The sequence below is a fragment of the Parambassis ranga genome, chromosome 1 (genome assembly GCF_900634625.1).
Source record: "Parambassis ranga chromosome 1, fParRan2.1, whole genome shotgun sequence".
In the NCBI taxonomy this organism is placed as follows: domain Eukaryota; kingdom Metazoa; phylum Chordata; class Actinopteri; family Ambassidae; genus Parambassis; species Parambassis ranga.
The window spans coordinates 11,934,112-11,952,934 of record NC_041022.1 but is presented as its reverse complement, the minus strand read 5'-3'; the positions used below and the strand labels follow the sequence as shown (position 1 = coordinate 11,952,934).

At 39.3% G+C, this 18,823-nt stretch overlaps 4 protein-coding genes across 4 annotated transcripts; 2 read left to right on the top strand and 2 right to left on the bottom strand.

Moving 5' to 3' along the window:
* Nucleotides 1–1,674: 1,674 nt before the first annotated feature.
* On the top strand, nucleotides 1,675–10,256 carry gtf2e2 (general transcription factor IIE, polypeptide 2, beta). The gene is made up of 8 exons (XM_028417700.1): nucleotides 1,675–1,876; nucleotides 2,940–3,100; nucleotides 7,887–7,969; nucleotides 8,498–8,605; nucleotides 8,902–9,084; nucleotides 9,180–9,273; nucleotides 9,469–9,584; nucleotides 9,703–10,256. The coding sequence occupies exons 2-8, from the start codon at nucleotides 2,941–2,943 to the stop codon at nucleotides 9,820–9,822; spliced, it is 864 nt and encodes a 287-aa protein (XP_028273501.1). The 5' UTR covers nucleotides 1,675–1,876; nucleotide 2,940; the 3' UTR covers nucleotides 9,823–10,256.
* smim18 (small integral membrane protein 18) lies at nucleotides 4,187–7,323 on the bottom strand. Its single transcript, XM_028417714.1, has 2 exons — nucleotides 7,057–7,323; nucleotides 4,187–4,939 (listed from the first exon to the last, which is right to left on the bottom strand). Exon 2 carries the CDS (start codon nucleotides 4,932–4,934, stop codon nucleotides 4,611–4,613), a length of 324 nt encoding a protein of 107 aa, XP_028273515.1. The 5' UTR covers nucleotides 4,935–4,939; nucleotides 7,057–7,323; the 3' UTR covers nucleotides 4,187–4,610.
* Nucleotides 10,257–10,582: 326 nt separating the features above from the next.
* Nucleotides 10,583–12,421, bottom strand: LOC114437258 (dynactin subunit 6-like). The gene is made up of 7 exons (XM_028407852.1): nucleotides 12,304–12,421; nucleotides 12,054–12,118; nucleotides 11,766–11,871; nucleotides 11,563–11,648; nucleotides 11,427–11,474; nucleotides 11,177–11,319; nucleotides 10,583–10,904 (listed from the first exon to the last, which is right to left on the bottom strand). Exons 1-7 carry the CDS (start codon nucleotides 12,330–12,332, stop codon nucleotides 10,812–10,814), a joined length of 570 nt encoding a protein of 189 aa, XP_028263653.1. The 5' UTR covers nucleotides 12,333–12,421; the 3' UTR covers nucleotides 10,583–10,811.
* A 275-nt stretch (nucleotides 12,422–12,696) lies between these two features.
* hgsnat (heparan-alpha-glucosaminide N-acetyltransferase) lies at nucleotides 12,697–18,709 on the top strand. Its single transcript, XM_028402854.1, has 18 exons — nucleotides 12,697–12,972; nucleotides 13,780–13,907; nucleotides 13,991–14,127; nucleotides 14,235–14,353; nucleotides 14,455–14,524; nucleotides 14,743–14,812; nucleotides 15,039–15,139; nucleotides 15,245–15,321; nucleotides 15,455–15,485; nucleotides 15,732–15,892; nucleotides 16,042–16,157; nucleotides 16,304–16,425; nucleotides 16,511–16,637; nucleotides 16,738–16,824; nucleotides 16,939–17,016; nucleotides 17,156–17,226; nucleotides 17,438–17,550; nucleotides 17,693–18,709. Exons 1-18 carry the CDS (start codon nucleotides 12,801–12,803, stop codon nucleotides 17,872–17,874), a joined length of 1,962 nt encoding a protein of 653 aa, XP_028258655.1. The 5' UTR covers nucleotides 12,697–12,800; the 3' UTR covers nucleotides 17,875–18,709.
* Nucleotides 18,710–18,823: the final 114 nt, after the last annotated feature.

Below are 18,823 nucleotides of genomic sequence, written 5' to 3'. Positions count from 1 at the left end.
ATGAACTGATGTACTCAGTCTTTAAAAAAAAAAAAAAGTAGGCTATATACGTTGGCCCTTTTAAACTTGAACCAGCTCCAGCCACCCATACAGCACATCTCTAGATGCAATGAGTGGTGACAAGTGAGGCTAAATCGTATTTATTGATCAGTTTGTAAGACAGATTATAGCTCAGTCAACGCCAAAGGTGCACTGCAGGCACATAATAATGTTCAGATCCTTTAGAGAGTGGAAAGCATATGGGAGGATGCTGAAGGGCTTAAAGGTAAAGTGAAGGCCTTGTAGTTAACGTCCTGTGATTTTTGCTCTCTGTGGATTCATTCTCAGATCGGTTTTTTAATGCTGTGGATACCAAAGTCAGCATGACAATCTGCATCTTTCCACACAGAGATGCTGTTGTGTGTAGAATACATTTTCATTGCACTCAGGTTCTGCATGCATATATGGACTTCAGATAATGCACTTAATGCAATGCACAGCAAGAATCAAGAAGCAATGATGAAACTGTATTTTTAATACAGTTTAATCACAGGTCAGACAGATAGATAGATAGATAGATAGATAGATAGATAGATAGATAGATAGATAGATAGATAGATAGATAGATAGATAGATAGATAGATAGATAGATAGATAGATAGATAGATAGATAGATAGATAGATAGTATGAAGAAGATCAGCAAATAGGTAATAAATAATAAAGAGACTATTCATTTTGTGTTAGGAGATGTTCTGCTCCCTTTGTCCTGTCCTGTCTGCCTCCCACCTCGTGCCCTCTGACTTTGAAATTTCACAGTGTGATGTTTACAGTTTGATGACATGGGGGGCACAAAGGGCCTTTTTAGTCTGTTGGTGTTACACCTTGGGTGCAGCAACCTGTCACTGAGCAGGTTTTCTGTGGTTGCTGATGACAGTGGGCAGAGGACAGCTGGCATTGTCCAGAATGGCCAGCAGAGTGTCCTCTTATCTGCCACTGTCACTGGGGGGGGTCCATCTTCATGCCGACCACAGCCCCAGCCCACCTCATCAACATGTCCAGTCTGGAGGAGTCCCTCTTTGGTACAGGTCTACTTAATAGTGTTCATATTCAAACACCATTATTTGAACTGCATTTTACTGCTAATATTTTTATTTTTTAAGTAGCCTATATATTATGCACTTTGTCATTACCATAGTAAAGTAATTTAACATTGCTATTTTGGTATGTTTAAGTATCTAAATATTTCCTTCCCCCATGGCAGAAATCTTTTCTCTTTTTTTCTTTCTTTCAGTGTGTCACTGCAGTGTATCATTCACAGTGAGCTGGTGGATAGAAAATATCTCCCTCTCTATACTTAAAGTATATAATACTTTATGTAATATTTCAATTTCCATCTGATCTTTTTAGTACCATTTGCAGGAAAAACAATTATATTCAATGCTTCGCATAAATGAGCCACCAAGTGGCGATGTTGCTTACTCTGTCGATATAGTCAACAATCTGCTTTGAATAAATAAATAAATGAATAAATAAATAAATAAATAAATAAATAAATAACATATTAATACTCTGAAATAACTGCTCTTTCTACTTGTCTGTTACCAGGTTAATTTATTTTCCGTGATCATTCTGTAGGCCTCCTGCCCTCTACTGCGCATGCCTTTTGTGTGGTGACGTTGCCCAAGTATTAACTGTCGATATCGGATACATCGAACAAGAAACGGAAGTGAAGCATGAGGAAAAATGATATGTATGCGAAGTTAGTAAGCTAACATCAACTCCTATTCAAACGAACAAAGAGAAGAGTGGTTTGCTGTTTTAAATACTTGGTATTACGTTAGTCCTCTTGGACTAACCGGTCCCCTTCTCTGAGTGAGGACAGGAACACAATATCAGGTACGTTCTTTGATAACGATGTCGGCTTGCTAACGCTAGGTTAACTACTCAGACAATACTGTTTGGACCGTTGTTTAGTTTGTGTTGTAAATTCCGCAGAAGTCTGAAGTCGTAACGGTTTTCGTGATTATCTTGTGGTTTTCATTATTTTCATTATTCCAATGAAGCATTGTAAGTGTTCCATAGCGGCTGTAACATAACTAGTAAATGAATAAGCTAAATGTATCGTTAGCAGTCTAACTACAGTTTACATCGGTACATTTCCCTGTCTGTTGCCATTTAAGCACAACGATGCAAGATCATAGTTGCCTTTTATACAGTATTAACCAAGGGCGTAGGTTTGGTCTCAGCTTTGGTAGGGTTAATATATATATGTGTATGATACTTATAAATGACTTAACATAAACATACCTACGCCCTTGGTATTAGCCATATGTCATTCAAGTTCATTTAAATGATTGTACTGGGATCTAGGATCACTGCTGTTGAGTGGCACAGTGTTGCAGAAGCACAGCTGCCGAGCTCCTCACCTTTAACTTCAAATTCTCTTGTCACATCCGGGGATCCTTGACCCAAATGGCCTCCTAAAGGTTATGGTTATAGTTCTGGTTGGTCTTTGGCTCTGTAGTATGTTCTTACTGAAACTAAACATGTTACCATATGATCAATGCAGGCATGTGCATAGATTTCAACCCACCATCTTCTCAATGCACATTGTGGTTTTAAACTGAATTTCTTCCTTGATGGTTAGGCTCTGTTTTGATTTGTGTTGACAACACTGTGCAGCAACCAAACGTATCATAGGATAACTGAAGAAACATGTGTTATACAAAAATTAATAAAGCAGGATATTAAAGTCAAAATGTTGTCCTGATCTGAACAGTTTTATATGATGAGTATCAAAGGTATTCACTTGCATTTAGCACCTCACAAGTACATGCACTCAAAGGTTAATTCACTAATGTTGGGTCAGAGTAGTGTTATTGCTGTCCAAATTCAGATTTGACCTTTGTTATTTTTTGTTTGGATTTTATTTTTGACATTGTTTGAACCTGTCACACAGGATGGATCCAGCTTTACTGAGGGAGAGGGAACTGTTCAAAAAAAGAGCACTTTCTACTCCAGCTGTAGAGAAGAGACAGGCTTCATCAGACTCTGGATCATCCAAGAAGAAGAAACCCAAAGTAGAAAAAGAGAGCTCTTCAGGGTCCAAACACAGCAGTGGTATGTGAAACATATTTTTGTGAAATAGAATGTTTGCTGCAGTAAACAGCTATTTTTTCCTGGTTGTCTGTTATATATGGGTTATGTATGTACCTAAGCCATGCTAAACATGCTTGCATTTGGACGTTATTTTGGTCCATGTTTAAGTATGTATATTAGCACCAAAACATATCATATAGCGAACAAAATAAATTCTTAGACCTACTCTTACTGTCTGCAAGTTCACAATACTGGCACTAAATATTTCTCCTTGTGTGGAAATTTAGTGAAAAGTGAAAGGATGATTCTGGATTGAACAGCATTCATTGTAGTTCAACTCAAACAGGTGATGCTCTGCTCTCAGTTTGACTGCTGCAGACAGCCAAATGCGAGAGTGAGGATCTGTCATCACAACAACTTAAGATTTTTTACAGTTCAGTCAAGTGTAATTCATGATTTCCCTTGCATATTCAAATGATCTGTTACACTTGACAGTCTGTTCTCTCCCACTTCTCTACCACAAAAATGTAGGTCTGCTCTCACAAATCTTTGTCTTGACTTGCTGGCTGAGTGGCCATTTTTTGCCTCTGCCAAATCTTTTTCTGTCAATATATATTGGTCAGTTTTTATTAAGCTGCTGCAGATTAAGATGTATCATTGGTTAAGGTTATACCACTCAGACATCAGTGTCAGTTTTTTTGAATAGATCACAGTTTATATTCAGTAGTGGTAGCTCTTTCTCAATAGGTCTTGTGACTTGGTGTGATGTGACTAGGGACAGTTTTAATGTTTAGAGTTAAGCTTCTTTTTTCTTGGTAAAGTCCACCATGTCACCATCCAAGCTCATTCACTATACCTAAAAACACAGGGTACATCTACAGCAGAAAGACCATACATAATTCAGTGACAGTTTATTAGGCATTTTGTGGTAAGGCATACGAAATCTGTGCTCAAAAAGACATAATAATGTACATCACTGTGCAGCAACCAAATGCGTTCACAACATTGGCACACAATATACAGAAGGACAGAAACACAGGCTTTATGCAAAGCAATGGAGCAAGATATTTGAGTCATTCTGGCTTGGACACCATTTTTATATACAACATGTCAGCACAGCTCATTTGCATCCAGTAGCTCACAAATATGTGTTTTTCTCATAGGGACGTTGTTGTTTGTTTTTCATCTCATTGATATTTGGTCAGATTAGTATTAGTTTGTGTTGCCATGTTTTGGCCATGCATACTTCATACTATAGCCTTCATACAAAGTGTCTTTTATAGAGTACTATTTCTTCTCAGTTGCGCTGTCCTTCTTGTTGTTTATCTGGCTTCAGGTTTTTCTGATGTGTGACTCTTCTGTCTTATGGAAACATTAGGTCTAATTCCAAACAAGTGCCCCTCAATTTTTTGTATAATGTTGTTCCTTACCATATTTTCTCTCCCCTCATTCTCTTAATTGTGAGCAACTGAACCACTGTATTAGTCAGCTAAAAAAAAATTCTACTTAATATTTGTCATCGTTGCTTCCCCTATACCACCTCAGTGTGGGATTCTGGCTCCTTGCAAATGCTGGTCATAAGTTTGCCACAGCTTCCCGATCCTTCTTCTTGTAGCTGGTGGTGTGTTTTTCCTTTTACACAGCACCCACAGTCCAGTAGTTCATAGAGCACGGCCAAGGCCGCCAGGGACAGGACAGTGAGAATGAAAAGCAGAAGGATGATGAAACAGGCCACATTCCAGCCGTCGTGAAAGGGATAGACTTCTTGGACCTGCAGGGACACACGGGACAGTGGGACTGCCTCTGGGAGTATTGGAAGATTACTTGGGTGTATACTGGTCGTGATGTTGGCCATGATAACTGGTTAGAAACAACAGTAAATAGAAGGCAAGACAGATTGTTAATGAGTTTGATGTGTTTTGTTTTTTGTTTCAGTGATGTGACGATGGTTGTAAAATTCCTGTTGTCATGGTGAGAGACTAATTAAAATCTGTCAAGTTATTGGCCTAATTGTTCTTTAGGGCATAGCATTTTGCAATCTCTTGTCTCTCTCGTTTTGAATAGTAAATTTTAAACTACTAGCTGAGAATAATTTGTTCCTGTAAATATATGCTTAAACATCATGTGCAAAGCTAATTTCCTAAAAAACACTCTTTGAGATTAACGTCTCTTTACGGTAATTTGATGTAATGGGATTATTTTATTACCGTGCCATTATCAGTCATAGATGGTATCATAATGTAAATGATAACACAGTCACTATATGTAAACAAACAAACAAATTAGCCTACATCTGACAACAAAAAGCATATTTATTTAAAAAAAAAGACAATTAGAGCAAAAGGTTATATTTCAAGAGCGGAGGCCCTACTGAGGCCATCTGCCCAAAACAAAAATAACAAAAAACAAAAATAGCTGAGACATCGACACTTCAGTTTGTGACTCTTTAGCCAAATGTTGTAGTTAGGGAGCTGCAGTGCGGTATTGGAAGATAAGGCATGTTCTTTAGTGTGCACATTGTCAGACCATTTTTCTCCCTTTCACATTTTCAGCAATCGCCTACCATTTTAAATCCTCAGGGAGCAGTGCGCCAGCATCTCTGCCCACACACACATACAGTACATGCTCTTAACACACATAAGCGCACTTTTTATACTGAGACCAAAGCAGCTGACCCAGATTACTTGAGTGGACGATGGAAACAAGTTGAGTGTTTTATTTTGCACGAAACCTATCCTGTTAGGTTGACTTTTGTTTTTATACCTCCTACTGGGTTTGCTGTGTATGAACACATGCTTCTGTAAGTTGGATGAATTTCTGTAGTCATTGTACAACTTCTGTATGTGAGAGTATAATTTAGATCACTCAGACAAGTGAGTACTGCTTTTCAGTGTTACCTGAAACTGTAATGAGAGAACCTGTACTTGTAGCGGTTTCGGATTAGATGTGCTTCAGGACTTATTCATGTAGTTTATAGTCATAGACTCAGATTATCATGGTACATTGTAAATTATGTGACAATGCTGTTAATCAAAGGTCTGAGGGGTCACAGAACTGTGACCACTGGTGTTTCAGTGGCTGGAGGTGTGCCAGTCTGGCACAGGTTCAAATATTCTGAATATTGTACTGAAAACGTAAGGTGTGGTACACAGTTAACTGCTTTTACTGTGAGCTGGTAATTACCGTATGGTAGCAGACTGGTGCACTTGTGTTTGCTGTGTGATGTTGCTGTTGTGTGGAATTTCCTTTCTCAGTTTATGCAGCCTAACTCCCTGTTTGGTGTTAAGCATTCTCTCTTTGCAGACACAGATCATAATATCAATTTCACTTCAACTCATTGCCATGACAACAACCTCTTTTACTAATTTGTCTCATTCGCCACCCACCCATCTACCCCCCATAGTGTCTCCTCTTCTGTCTTTTGTCAGAGCAGCTACTCGCAAAGGGACAGATTGGCTCCCTGCAGCATCTGCTATCTCACCCTAAATGAGCCCCACCCCGGCCAGGCTCTGAAGGTGCTCTAGGAGTAGATATTGCTTCTACACACATGCACACACACACACACACACTCACACACACTCCTAATGCCCCTGGCTGTCTGCTCACAGCTGTCAGTCGCTTATTGATTTGTCTTGAGAGCTGCAGTCGGCATGGAGTCATGCCTTTCCACAGACACACAAACACAGTTTCTGATGCTTGGTATTTAAGTGGGATGAGGGAAGACACGTAGATCCATGTTTATTTAATCCACTGCATGCTTATACAGTCTTGGCCTCAGTATTACAACTGCAGCTGCAGAAGGCTTCATAAATAGATCTGCTGCTTTTAAGGCAACGCTGACAAAAAACCCTGATAGCTTGACGGTAAGACTTAAGAGCATCCTAGCTTAAATTTGTTCTGTGAGTTGTTACGATCTGTTGATCTGAACATGTATACATTTCAAATGAGGCTTTTCTTGAAAAAATATGCAGACTCACCTGTGTGTCTGGCTCAGCCTTCCGAGGATGCTAGTAAACAGATGCACTCTCCTCTTTTTTTTTGGTGCTCCACCTATGTGATGGTCTCTACCTCCTCCACGTTCACTCTGCGACCTGTTTTCCTCCTAAGCACTCTCATGCACTTTCAGTTGTCTCTTGTGCACTTGCTCGCTTCCTCCGCCACTCCTTGCAGCTCTTCATGCCTCAGCTGAACGACACAGGCTCCTCTCCTTCATTGGCTCTCTTCTGTTAGCCCTGCCTCTGCACCATTCGTTAAACGGCCTGTCACAATTTTAACGCCCGGCCCACTGTGCAGCTTACAGGGACAGAAGCTCCCGCCTACACCATGAATCATTCATGAATCTGCGTCTGTTTTCAGCTTTGATTGGAGAGGGCTGAGTCCGGGCCTCAGACGCACTCTAGGGGGAGCAGCATTATTGGACTCCAACAGAGAATAGGACCAGCTGGCTGGGCTTCAAAACTTCACTGTTATTGCATTACCCACATGTACAGTATGGGTTCTGTAGTATTTTGCTATTTAAACATTGAAGAGCAAAAATGGTGCAGTGCTTAGCCCCTTTATTACCATGAATACATCACTATAGGGATTGTATGTTGCAATCTTGTGTTCCTAATAAACTATTTACTTCTAAAGTTGTGGATGTTTTGTGGTTTTAGTTAGCCTAGTTTTACATTTAGGCAAATATTTCTTCTTTGGTCTTTTCACTGGATTGCTGGCAACATTATACAAATTGATTTTTTCTGTGATTAATGTTGATTGGCTAATGATCACATCCAGTTAAATGCAAATAAAATCTTTTCCTCTACAGAGTCTACTAATGGCAACTTCAACATCAAAACCAGCTCCGGATACAAGTTTGGCTGCTTGGCCAAGATAGTCAATTACATGAAGGTAACTATCAGGAGACTTCTTTTGACATTTTAAATAGAAGCTGGTTTTAGTCTAATGTACATTTTTCTCTCAAGTTAATTTAAGCTGTCCATTAATTCGTCCATTCATTGATTCGATTTTAAGGTTGTCGTCATCTTCACTAAAACTCTTTGTAAACTTGACTTGGTGTAACAAGTGAAGTGATTCAGTTTTGTCCGCTGTGTAACATTTGGTCTGCGGTCTCTCTTTTGCTGTCTAAACAGCTTGTTTGTCATACTGTGGTGCTGCTAAGAAGCAGCAGCCAGAATCTATCACACTAGCTGTCTGACTCATCCCTTTCTGCAGCTCTCACCCTCAAATTGACAGATTGTGTGCATTTTTTTGTGCCATCTGTTAAATGCATAGTTTTAAATTATGTAAAACACCATGACAATTCCATGTTGGGCATGAATAAATTATTATTAAAATTATTGGTTAAAACTAGGTCATGGTGTAGAAGGGACCATTGCTTATAATATGTTCTGCATGTTTTCGTGCTTTTCTGTCCAGACGAGGCATCAGAATGGTGACACACACTTCCTGACCCTAGAAGAGATTCTAGATGAGACCAAACTGCTTGATATTAGCATGAAACAGAAACAGTGGCTCATGACCGAGGTAAGTTGCTGCCATTCTCAGTGCCACGGCAGTACTTGCGTACATAGTACGTATGCTGATGTGACATGTTTGGAACCATTTATATTCTCGTCCAAACACACACACACATCCTGTATGTTGCAGAAGAACAAAGCCACTGAGCAACTACTGATTGTGCTGATAGCATGCATTGTTTATTGACGGTATTCAAGTTGAAGTAGGGCAGAATTTTGAACTACTGTATTTGTTGCTGTAAAGTGTCAACATTTTAATTCATTCATTTTAATTAATGTTCTTCCTTTACCTGCCAATCTAAGGCCTTGGTCAACAACCCTAAAATTGACATCAGGGATGGGACGTACGGCTTCAAGCCCAAGTACAATCTGAAAGACAAGAAAGCTTTACTCAGATTGCTGGACAAACACGACCAGCTGGGCCTAGGAGGAGTACTGCTGGATGATGTAGAGGAGGGACTACCTAACTCGGCCAAGGCCATCAAGGTAATAAAACTATACTTCAAGGTAGAGCCTAATCAATGTCTGCACAAAGATGCCATCTAGTATGAGGGCACAGATTAATTTGCTCTCATTCACAGGCTTTGGGGGATCAGATCATCTTTGTAACTAGACCAGACAAGAAAAAGATCCTGTTCTACAATGACAAGCATTGTCAGTTTGTGGTAGATGAAGGTGAGGATTAGTCCTGAGTTTTATTTTAATTTTTGGTTTGTTTTGGTTTAACTGCCTAAACCTAGGAGGTTTAGACAAGCTCCTTCATTAAAGTTCTGCACATTAATATGTCATTTTCACCATGGTTTGCCCTTTGTTTAGCTGTGTTGTTTCATGTGTACTGTACTTCTCACTGGGACGCTCTTGTAATTGTAGAATTTCAGAAGCTATGGAGGAGTGTTCCAGTCGACTCAATTGATGAAGAGAAGATTGATGAGTACCTGAAAAAACAAGGCATCTCCTCCATGCAAGAAACAGGACCTAAGAAAGCAGTCAGTGTTTTTTGTCTGATTCATCTTTGTAGAAATACCATCTTAAAACACAATACTGATATTTGCACTTAATCCAGGAATCCCATCAGTGTCTGTTCTCTTTCTGTGTTCCCTGTAGTTACCAGTCCAAAAGAGAAAGAAGCAAAGTGGGCAGAGGAAGAGACACTTCAAGACCCACAACAACCACTTGGCGGGAGTACTGGAGGACTATTCAGATGGTGTGCCTGTCAAGAAGTGAAATATTTTCACTCATTAGCATCTGTAAATCAAAATGGTTGGGCAGAGAGACCCTGGCCACACTACAATAAATACTTAAATGGCTGTGCTATGTCAAAGAAACTAGTTTATTTTCCTTTCTTTGCATTCCTCAGTGGTCTTATATTACATAACGTCAATAGAAACTGTTTTGTGGATTTTACTTATCGGTCATTTATTACTGAAGGACACTGGAGGAAAAGATACCACAAAGGACACTGGATGCTCTTACAAAAACTACAATTCTTTAAGGGGCACCAACCTTACTGTTAAAATGTAAATGAGACTGAAATGTGTAAATATTCTTTTTTTTTTCATTTTATTTAGTAGTAGTAACCCAAATGGGTATGTGAAAGGTTTTATTTGAATGGATAGTAGTTATAATCTGATGGTAACATCCTTTCAATAAAATAATGGGAAAAAAAAACGAAACGAAAACACCTTGAGTTGTGCTGTGTGTCACACTTAAGTCGCATTCAGCAGGAAACACAGGAAACTGCACCATTTCAAAACGTGGACATGTTTTCATTTTAAATCTAAATGTATTTTAATTTAATTAATTTCTCTTGTAACTTCTGTTGTAGGACAGTAACTTATATATGAAATATAAGCTGAGAATGTCAACTTAAAATGTTTAATGATTTTTCTGGTCACTATTTGAATAGTTACTGAAAGTCCACGTATCAGTCACGTAGCATAGTGATGAAAGTAAAGCTATGGTTAGAAATAAAAACACCCTCGGCAATGTTTACGTTATTTAATTAATGATAGAAAACAGTAGATCAGAACAGCAAAATAAAGAGGAAATGCTTAATCTGCTGCTGTAGTTCAGAGTAGAAAATACCATCAGGGAAAAACTACAGACTGTTAGGTCAATATTATATAATTATATACATTCATGCTTTTTCAGCATTTAAATACAGGTTCGGTAGCCATTATCTATTCAACTTCAAAAATGTATAAAATTATCTTTTAGCTAGCAGCGTGACCTGCTTTAACAGTTTTCTTCAAGTGGTGGTAGTTTGGCAAAATCTTCATCAGAAAGTCAAGCTGAAGAGTCTGGGGCTGCAATGACAACAAAACAGACATGCCAGTTAGCTAAACACATGACATTGGACTAATATTGCGGTGGCACAGACTTTTAATGTTATTGTTATACAATGTAGATTTTATTTCCTATTAAGGCCTGGGTTGTATGCAATTCAGTGGATGCACTAGCCATCAAATATGTATTACGTACTGTGCAATCTACTGAAAGATCGCCATCAACTACAGCCTCTACAGTTTCCAGAAACAAACACCACTGACACTGAAAAGCACTGAATTAACTGACATACCTGTGGTCTCTCCGTCTGAACCCGTCTCATACATCCGGAGCCATAGATGACGGTGTTCTCAGGTATGACCTCACAGGTGTTGACCTGACAGAAGGCTCCAATGATACAGCCACTGGTGAGGATCACATTCCTGCCAACGTCAGCTACACAACAAAATGGAGGATATTTGATACAGAGTTACTTCATCAAAAATGTATATTGCTCATCACATCTCTGCAGGGACACACGCTGACACTCAAAAACACCTCACCTTTAGATTCAATCACGTTGTTGTCACCAATTTTCAACGCTTGTGATGCTGTTTGTTGTTGGTTGAGGACAAACTGGATTAATCTAATATCACTATTTAAGATATGATGGACAGAACCGGACTGTAAAAAGGATACTGCAGCCAACTTCAAACACATTGTTGATGCCAATGGTCATTGTCTTTGGTTCCACCTCGGAATCTGGTGTGATGTTTTCTGGGTAACTGTGTGAAAGAAAAGGATAAACATACCTGTAAGTGTTACATCACTAATTTAAGTCAGAGACAGGATACAGACAAATACTATTAAATGCAAAAAACATGCAGGGACTTTTAACTGACCTGTTAATGATCAGCGCCTGCTCCTCGATCAAATTGCCCTCCCCGATCACGATGGGTCCTGCCTCTGCAATGATTCGAGCTTTAGGATGGACCACTGTCCTCGGGCCTAAGAAAATAAAAGCAAAAACAAACAAACAATTAACATGACATCGTTAAATTAGGCGCATGAGTAACTAATATTCAAAATCGACCATAAATCTCATGGTTTCTAAGGGGGGCGATAATAAGCAGGTTGTCTCACCCAGTACACATTTCTTACAGATGAAAGACACAAATTCAACTTCTTACCAATTGTAACATCTCCTCTGATTTCACTTTCAACACAAACTACAGCTCCAGCGGCTATTTTGACACTGTAAAAAAGAAACGGCGACAAAAATGTTTGAAAATGTTAGCCAACATGCTAGGTCGCTTCTTCTCTAAGTCATCTTAGCAAGCTAAATAGTTCTTTAGCTGCATGTTTTAGTCCCGTCTTTGCCTTAACATTAACATGAAGCAAAGTGATTAAAAGTTAGCTATAAACTAACATGCAGATTACCTTTTCTGGGCGTTTTGTTTGTCTGCCATTGTAATAGATTAAGTCGGATGGGAGCCACCGTTGAATTACTCTGTCATCGATTTAGAATCCCCGTTTTTTTTCTGCGCATGCGTCAATGGATTAAAATTGATTTAAAACTAAACACGGACTATGGCTCCTATATTTCGAAACAATTATTGGAAACGAGGTCTGAGAAATAGAACAGGATACACCAATGACAACAGCCGTAAAATATGGTCTCCTTTGTAAATATAGTGATGTATTGTCATTTCTGTGGATTTGGACACTTAAAAGGTTGATTTATGGACCTTGAATATGTCTTAATCAAAATAAAATAGCTGCTGTAGCGGGAAATATAAAATAATCGGACACCCCTCACACCTTTATGGCCCTTCGCCCACATCATGTGATGCAGACATAGATGCAGGTAGCGTAGGTATCGACTTTGTCCCTTCTCGCTCCCACTACAACATGAAACCGAGGAAGTGGCATTTGCTATGGCAAAAAGGAAACTAAGGAGAAACACTAAATGCACATCTTCAGTCACAGGAGCGAAGCCAAGTCGGAAAGAAATGACACAGTCAGAGAAAAACACTATGTTTACCCTTTCTGCTATTGCTGTAGTTATAGCCGCCTGCGTGGTACCGCTGACAGCTGAAATATCTACATGTAAGTACCATCCTGGACTGTTTACAAGTGAAAAGTAAAAGCAGTGGCTACAAGTTTAGCAACCTAGCTTGTCACCTGATGTCCATCAAACATTCACATAAAACGCTGTATTTGTTGGAAGGTAGGTCGCAGTATTGGTTGCGGCTTTCATCAGTCTAAATATAAATATATACCACGATGGAAATGGCCAAGTATTGAACTATTTTTAAGGCAAAAAATCCGATAGCCCGAAGCTAACAGTAGGTAGCACCCACTTAAGGATACAGCTGACAGCCTAGAGTGAGCCCCAGAGGTTTGAACTTCCCTCCTAGGGGTATTTTACGGATTAGTTTAGCATGTGACCACCGGACTCTGGAGTCGTGACACACATCCCTCTCACATGCTTTCTCCCTCAGCAAAGTTAGCTGGATGGTTTTAGCTAGCAGTTAAATTGGGCTTCTATCTACCACGCACTTCGGTGTGGAGAGCGTTTCTTATTTAGAACGATAGCAGGGAACTGATGGGCTTGAGGTAAGCTGTTGAAACCTGTCTGCACCTCTTGTGGTTGGCTTTAACAATGCAACAGTTTTACACTGCTATCACCATCAATAGCCATACCATGCAGTTAGGGATTGTGTGTAGTTGGTTAAATGCTGTCTCTAATAAACTTCGTGTTATTAATGATTTGACTGATGTTTCTGTCTGCTCTGTGAGCTGTGGGCCTGGGTGGAGCATCGGCTCCACATTGTCTCTCTCTATAAAGAAAATTGATTTGTTAATGAATTTCAACTGATCAGCACAATGCCACTGCTTTTTCTTTCCCTTCAGCTGATTTCCATCCTCATCATCATCATCATAAGCACTTAGATCTTAAGATGGATGAGGCACTTCTGACTGTAAACAATGAGCTGGACTCTGAGGTGGTGGTGTCCTGGAGGTCAGAGCGCTGCTACCAGGTAGGCTTGCACACTACTTTTTTTCATGGGACATGTTTAGGGTTGATGTTCTGATCTGGACCTTTTGTCTCCTCATGTCTTAGTGTTTGTACCAGCAGCTAGGGGTGGTACCCCCTGGACCTAGCCCAGGCCAGCCCAGTTCTGAAGATTTTTTTGTAAGCACACAGCATGAAATGACACTACAGCTCAACAGCACTGAGCTCAAAACAGAGCTCTGCAAGTAAGTCTTCTAATACAGATATACTCTGCATGCATCACTTATAAAAGCAGGACTAGCTGTGTGCAGTTTGGCTAATTTGTTGCTCGCCTTGCTTTTTTAACTCCCAGAGTCCCGTTTCACTTTGGGGAGCATGGGAACTACTCTCTGTGGGTAAAAAATCTGAACAACTCCTCAGTGGTCAACTGTTCTGTAGTGATTGATGCAGACCCGGTCAACAGCTATATACGTGAGGCTCACATGCATAAAAGCATCATAAGGTTGAGATGCTATATTCAGTCATGCAAAGAACATGCTACATTAAAATAATATCATGCTTTCTCCACACAGCGATCTTGGTTGCTTTTGTTATCTTTGCTGGGCTTGCTGTGGTGTTTGCTGTTGGAAGGAGAATATTAGAGTAAGTTAATTTTATTGTATTGGTGTTCTCTTTGTTGTGTGATTACAGATGTGGTCAGAAGATTATCCAAACAAATCAGAGTTTAAATAAGACACACTAAATGCGCTGAGGCCTGTTTTCATTAGATGTAAAGATTTTGGATGAAATGTTTTTTCAGTGTAATGACATGAAGTTGTGTAAGTATAATTTAAAATTATTGGCTTATTACTCCCTTCCAGACTTGATGTAGTGAGGGGTCTTGTCCTCCAAATCCGTGGCTCCATGGAGACAGAGAGACTCATTAACTCTGTGAGTGTTCCCGTGTTGGGAATTTGTATAATTACAGATAACTGGTGGAACTTATTATATATACTTAGGAAATTAGAGGCCAATCTTTATATGTTAACGGTTAGGGTTAGGGTTAGGGTAACTTATGTACTGAGATTTTATGTTTAGTTTTTTTTTTTAACAAATTCTATCGAAATATGTGTAATGATGAATAATGTTATTTTCTAACTTAACTTTCTTCATCCAGGAACTGGGCTCCCCTCGGATAGCAACACCAGTTACTGACAACATCCTCCCTCCTCTGCCCAGCACCAACAGGAGGCTTCGATCTCTGGACACGTTTAGAGGGTATGCTTGCCTCATCTTCCTGCTTCATCATTATGCTTGAACATGTGATTGTCATTACTGTGTTACAGTTTGTGAGTGATGATGTATTTTCTCTCTTTCTGTCAGAATCGCCTTAGTCATTATGATTTTTGTGAATTATGGAGGGGGGCGGTACTGGTTCTTCAGACATGAAAGCTGGAATGGTGAGCTCCAGTTTTGTTGTTGTTTTTTTTGTTTCATCATGGTTCACTGGTTATTCACAGACATTTGTAATCTGCTGTGGCTTTGTTGTTTTCATTAAATTTTTAATCTTGTGTTTCCGATTTCACATTACAGGCCTCACTGTGGCAGATCTGGTTTTTCCTTGGTAAGCTCAATGTAAATGTTTTTTTTTTGTCTGCAGTTATCTTTATTTCCACTCACACATTAAAATAAATGCACTGTATTTATGTAGTAATATAATGTATAATGATGACACAGTACCAGTGCTGTTATTTATTCCTTCATATTCTAGTTACACTTTGGTATTTGAACATGAAAAAAGATGAGAAAAGAACAGAGAACCAAAATATTAAACTATTTCATATGTACTGGTACTTGTCTGCTCCACCAGGTTTGTGTTCATAATGGGCACATCTATTGCACTGTCTATCAACTCCATGCTGCGTGCAGGCTCAAACCGCACATCACTGCTCAAGAAAGTTGTGTGGAGAAGCATGCAGCTCTTCATCATTGGTGTCTTCATCATCAACCCAAACTACTGCCAGGGAGCATGTATGTAAATATTTTATAGTAATATCTTCAGCTATATAGGTAGAAGCTGAATATACTGATACTTGTGTTGTGTTGTAATTTCTTCACTTTTTTTATTGGCTTGCATCTTCCTATCTGTATCTGTATTTATACTTCATGCTCATTTTCAGTGTCCTGGGACAACTTGAGGATCCCAGGTGTTTTGCAACGCATTGCCTGGTCATACTTGGTTGTAGCCTGCCTGGACCTATTGGTGGCGAGATGTCACCTTGACATCCTTACACCGGTCAGCTAATAATTCTGCACTAGTTTAATATCCAGTTCAACAGTTGGCGTATCTATTATGGATGCATAAAATCATTTTTGTATTTTGGCTGTAAGTTAGTGTTCAACCTTTGTATGCTTAATGTACATATTTTGTATGGGTTGCAGGATGCTTGGTGGTCCCCAGTTATTGATATTGTGCTGTACTGGCCAGCCTGGTTGTGTGTGCTTCTTTTAGAAGTCCTCTGGCTGTGCCTCACTTTCCTACTTCCTGTACCAAATTGCCCAACGTGAGTCATACAGGACATGTTTGTACATCATGTAAATATGTGATTGTTAGTGTGTACAATAATAACACTGACTTCATCCCAACAGGGGCTACCTGGGTCCAGGTGGTATTGGGGACATGGGTCTGTACACTAACTGCACGGGTGGCGCCGCTAGGTTCATTGACCAGTGGCTGCTGGGACAAAAACACATCTACCAGACTCCTTCCTCACGGGTTAGTGACCACATTACATGTGATTTTTAGTGCAGACAATCTCAGAACTTGAGTATATGTACAAAAATCTTTCCATCAGGTATTTTCTGTTTAATTTCAGGTGGTTTATGCAACACAAATGCCATATGATCCAGAGGGTGTTCTTGGCAGCATCAACTCTATCCTCATGGCTTTTCTTGGATTGCAGGTTTGTGATGTGAATTTTGAAGTAAAATGATGATTTTTAGACAAGAATAGTCAAACGCCATTGAATTATTGTTAATCTTTGCAATCTGTCTGTTGTACCTTTAATTGGACTCAGGCTGGAAAGATAATCTTGCACTACAGAGATCTCCCCTCCAGTATCATGTCAAGGTTCCTAATATGGGGTCTCTTTCTGGTAAGCAAGTTTTCCTGTTACGTCTTTTCATTTTATTGGAAGTTTATATTATGTGCTGTGTGAATATATTGTGTATCTTAGTCATAATGTACTGACTTTCACTGACGGACTCATATCATATCATATTTAAATCATGCAGGGAATCATATCAGCAGTGTTAACCAAGTGTTCCACAGACCAGGGCTTCATTCCTGTCAACAAGAACTTGTGGTAAGAATTGCTTTTATGCATCTTCCTACTTCATATGTCTCAGGGGGAACTAGACTTGCATTTAAGGAAGGAAAGACAACATTTCTATTACCAGCTAGAATTAATGTTTAACTTAATGTGTAAACATATTCATGTTTCACAATATGTCAGTGTTATCCAGATTTCCACATTTGCTGTTCATTTACAACACTGCTGTTCTTTTCTCCTTTAGGTCTCTGTCCTATGTGACCACACTGGCCTGTTTTGCATTCGTGCTGTTGGTCCTGGTCTATTACACAGTAGATGTGAGGAAGTGGTGGTCTGGGGCACCTTTCTACTACCCAGGTATGTGTCAGACATAAAGTTTGATGTGACGATACAAGTCAGGTTTTGTGGTATTTATATGTAATTACTGAGAAATGGGAAATTGTGGGTTTTAAATATCGTACTGTGACCCTTGCTTTACTTTGTGTGTGCTTAATTTCAGGTATGAACTCCATCCTTGTGTACGTGGGTCACGAGGTGTTCGAGGACTACTTTCCCTTCCGTTGGCGCATGGTTGACAGTCAGTCACACACTGAGCACCTCATTCAGAACCTCGTCGCAACTTCCTGCTGGGTCTTCATTTCTTACATACTGTACAGAAAGAAGATTTTTTGGAAAATTTAGAGGTGGAACTTCCCCCATAAAGGCACAACAAACACAGAGGACCTTGTTTACATCAGAATTGAGGACAGGAACTAGGTTTGTCTGTTTGGGATATATGGGTTTCTTTACCTCTTTTGTAAATTTCAGTCATTACTATGAAGGGCCACTTTATTCCAAAGGTCTTCAGCTGAGCTATGCCAAATGTCTACACTGACTCAGGAAGAACTTGTCCAATAATAGGCAAAAAACTATTAGGACTGACATTGTTAATCTGCCATTTGACTATGTGTCAATTCAGCAGTGTGTTGCAGAAGTGGTTCAATAAGCCCTATTCGACTTCCCCAATGGAGAATCCCTGCTGCATTCAAGTGCATTTTGTGACTCTCTTGAGCAGAATGAAAATGTGTGTTTAATGCTGTGCAGTGAAGGATGGTATGTCAGAAACCTGCCGGAAGTAGTAGACACAGCAAGTGTCTTTAAAAAAAAAACAGCAAGTTAGAGAAATGTTGGCAGAAATGATTAGCCTGGCACTTGCCAAATTTAGCTATTGCATTTTTACATGTCATGTATGTCATGTCAAATATGGTGTGTAACAGCCATATAACTCTATACATTGCTGTAAATGTATCCCTTTTCATGATTGGTCTGTATGATTGCGGTTACTATGACTATTACTTATATTTACCAGTGTTTGCAGAATCATGTTAAGACTGTATAATATCCAAATGCTGTCAGTGATTTTTGAATAATTCCTCATTTAGTACTGTCTGGGTTAATCACATTGATTTTGTCAAAGTTTTATACATTGAATTTTTTAAACTACATTTTCACTTTTTGTTTATTTAATAAAAGTCATTCCAGTCAAGTATGGGTTATTTGTACTAATACAAGATTCTGATCACATCATAGGCTTGGGACAAAAGGGATGTTATTAATATTATTAACTCCTTGAATTATAATAACAATGATT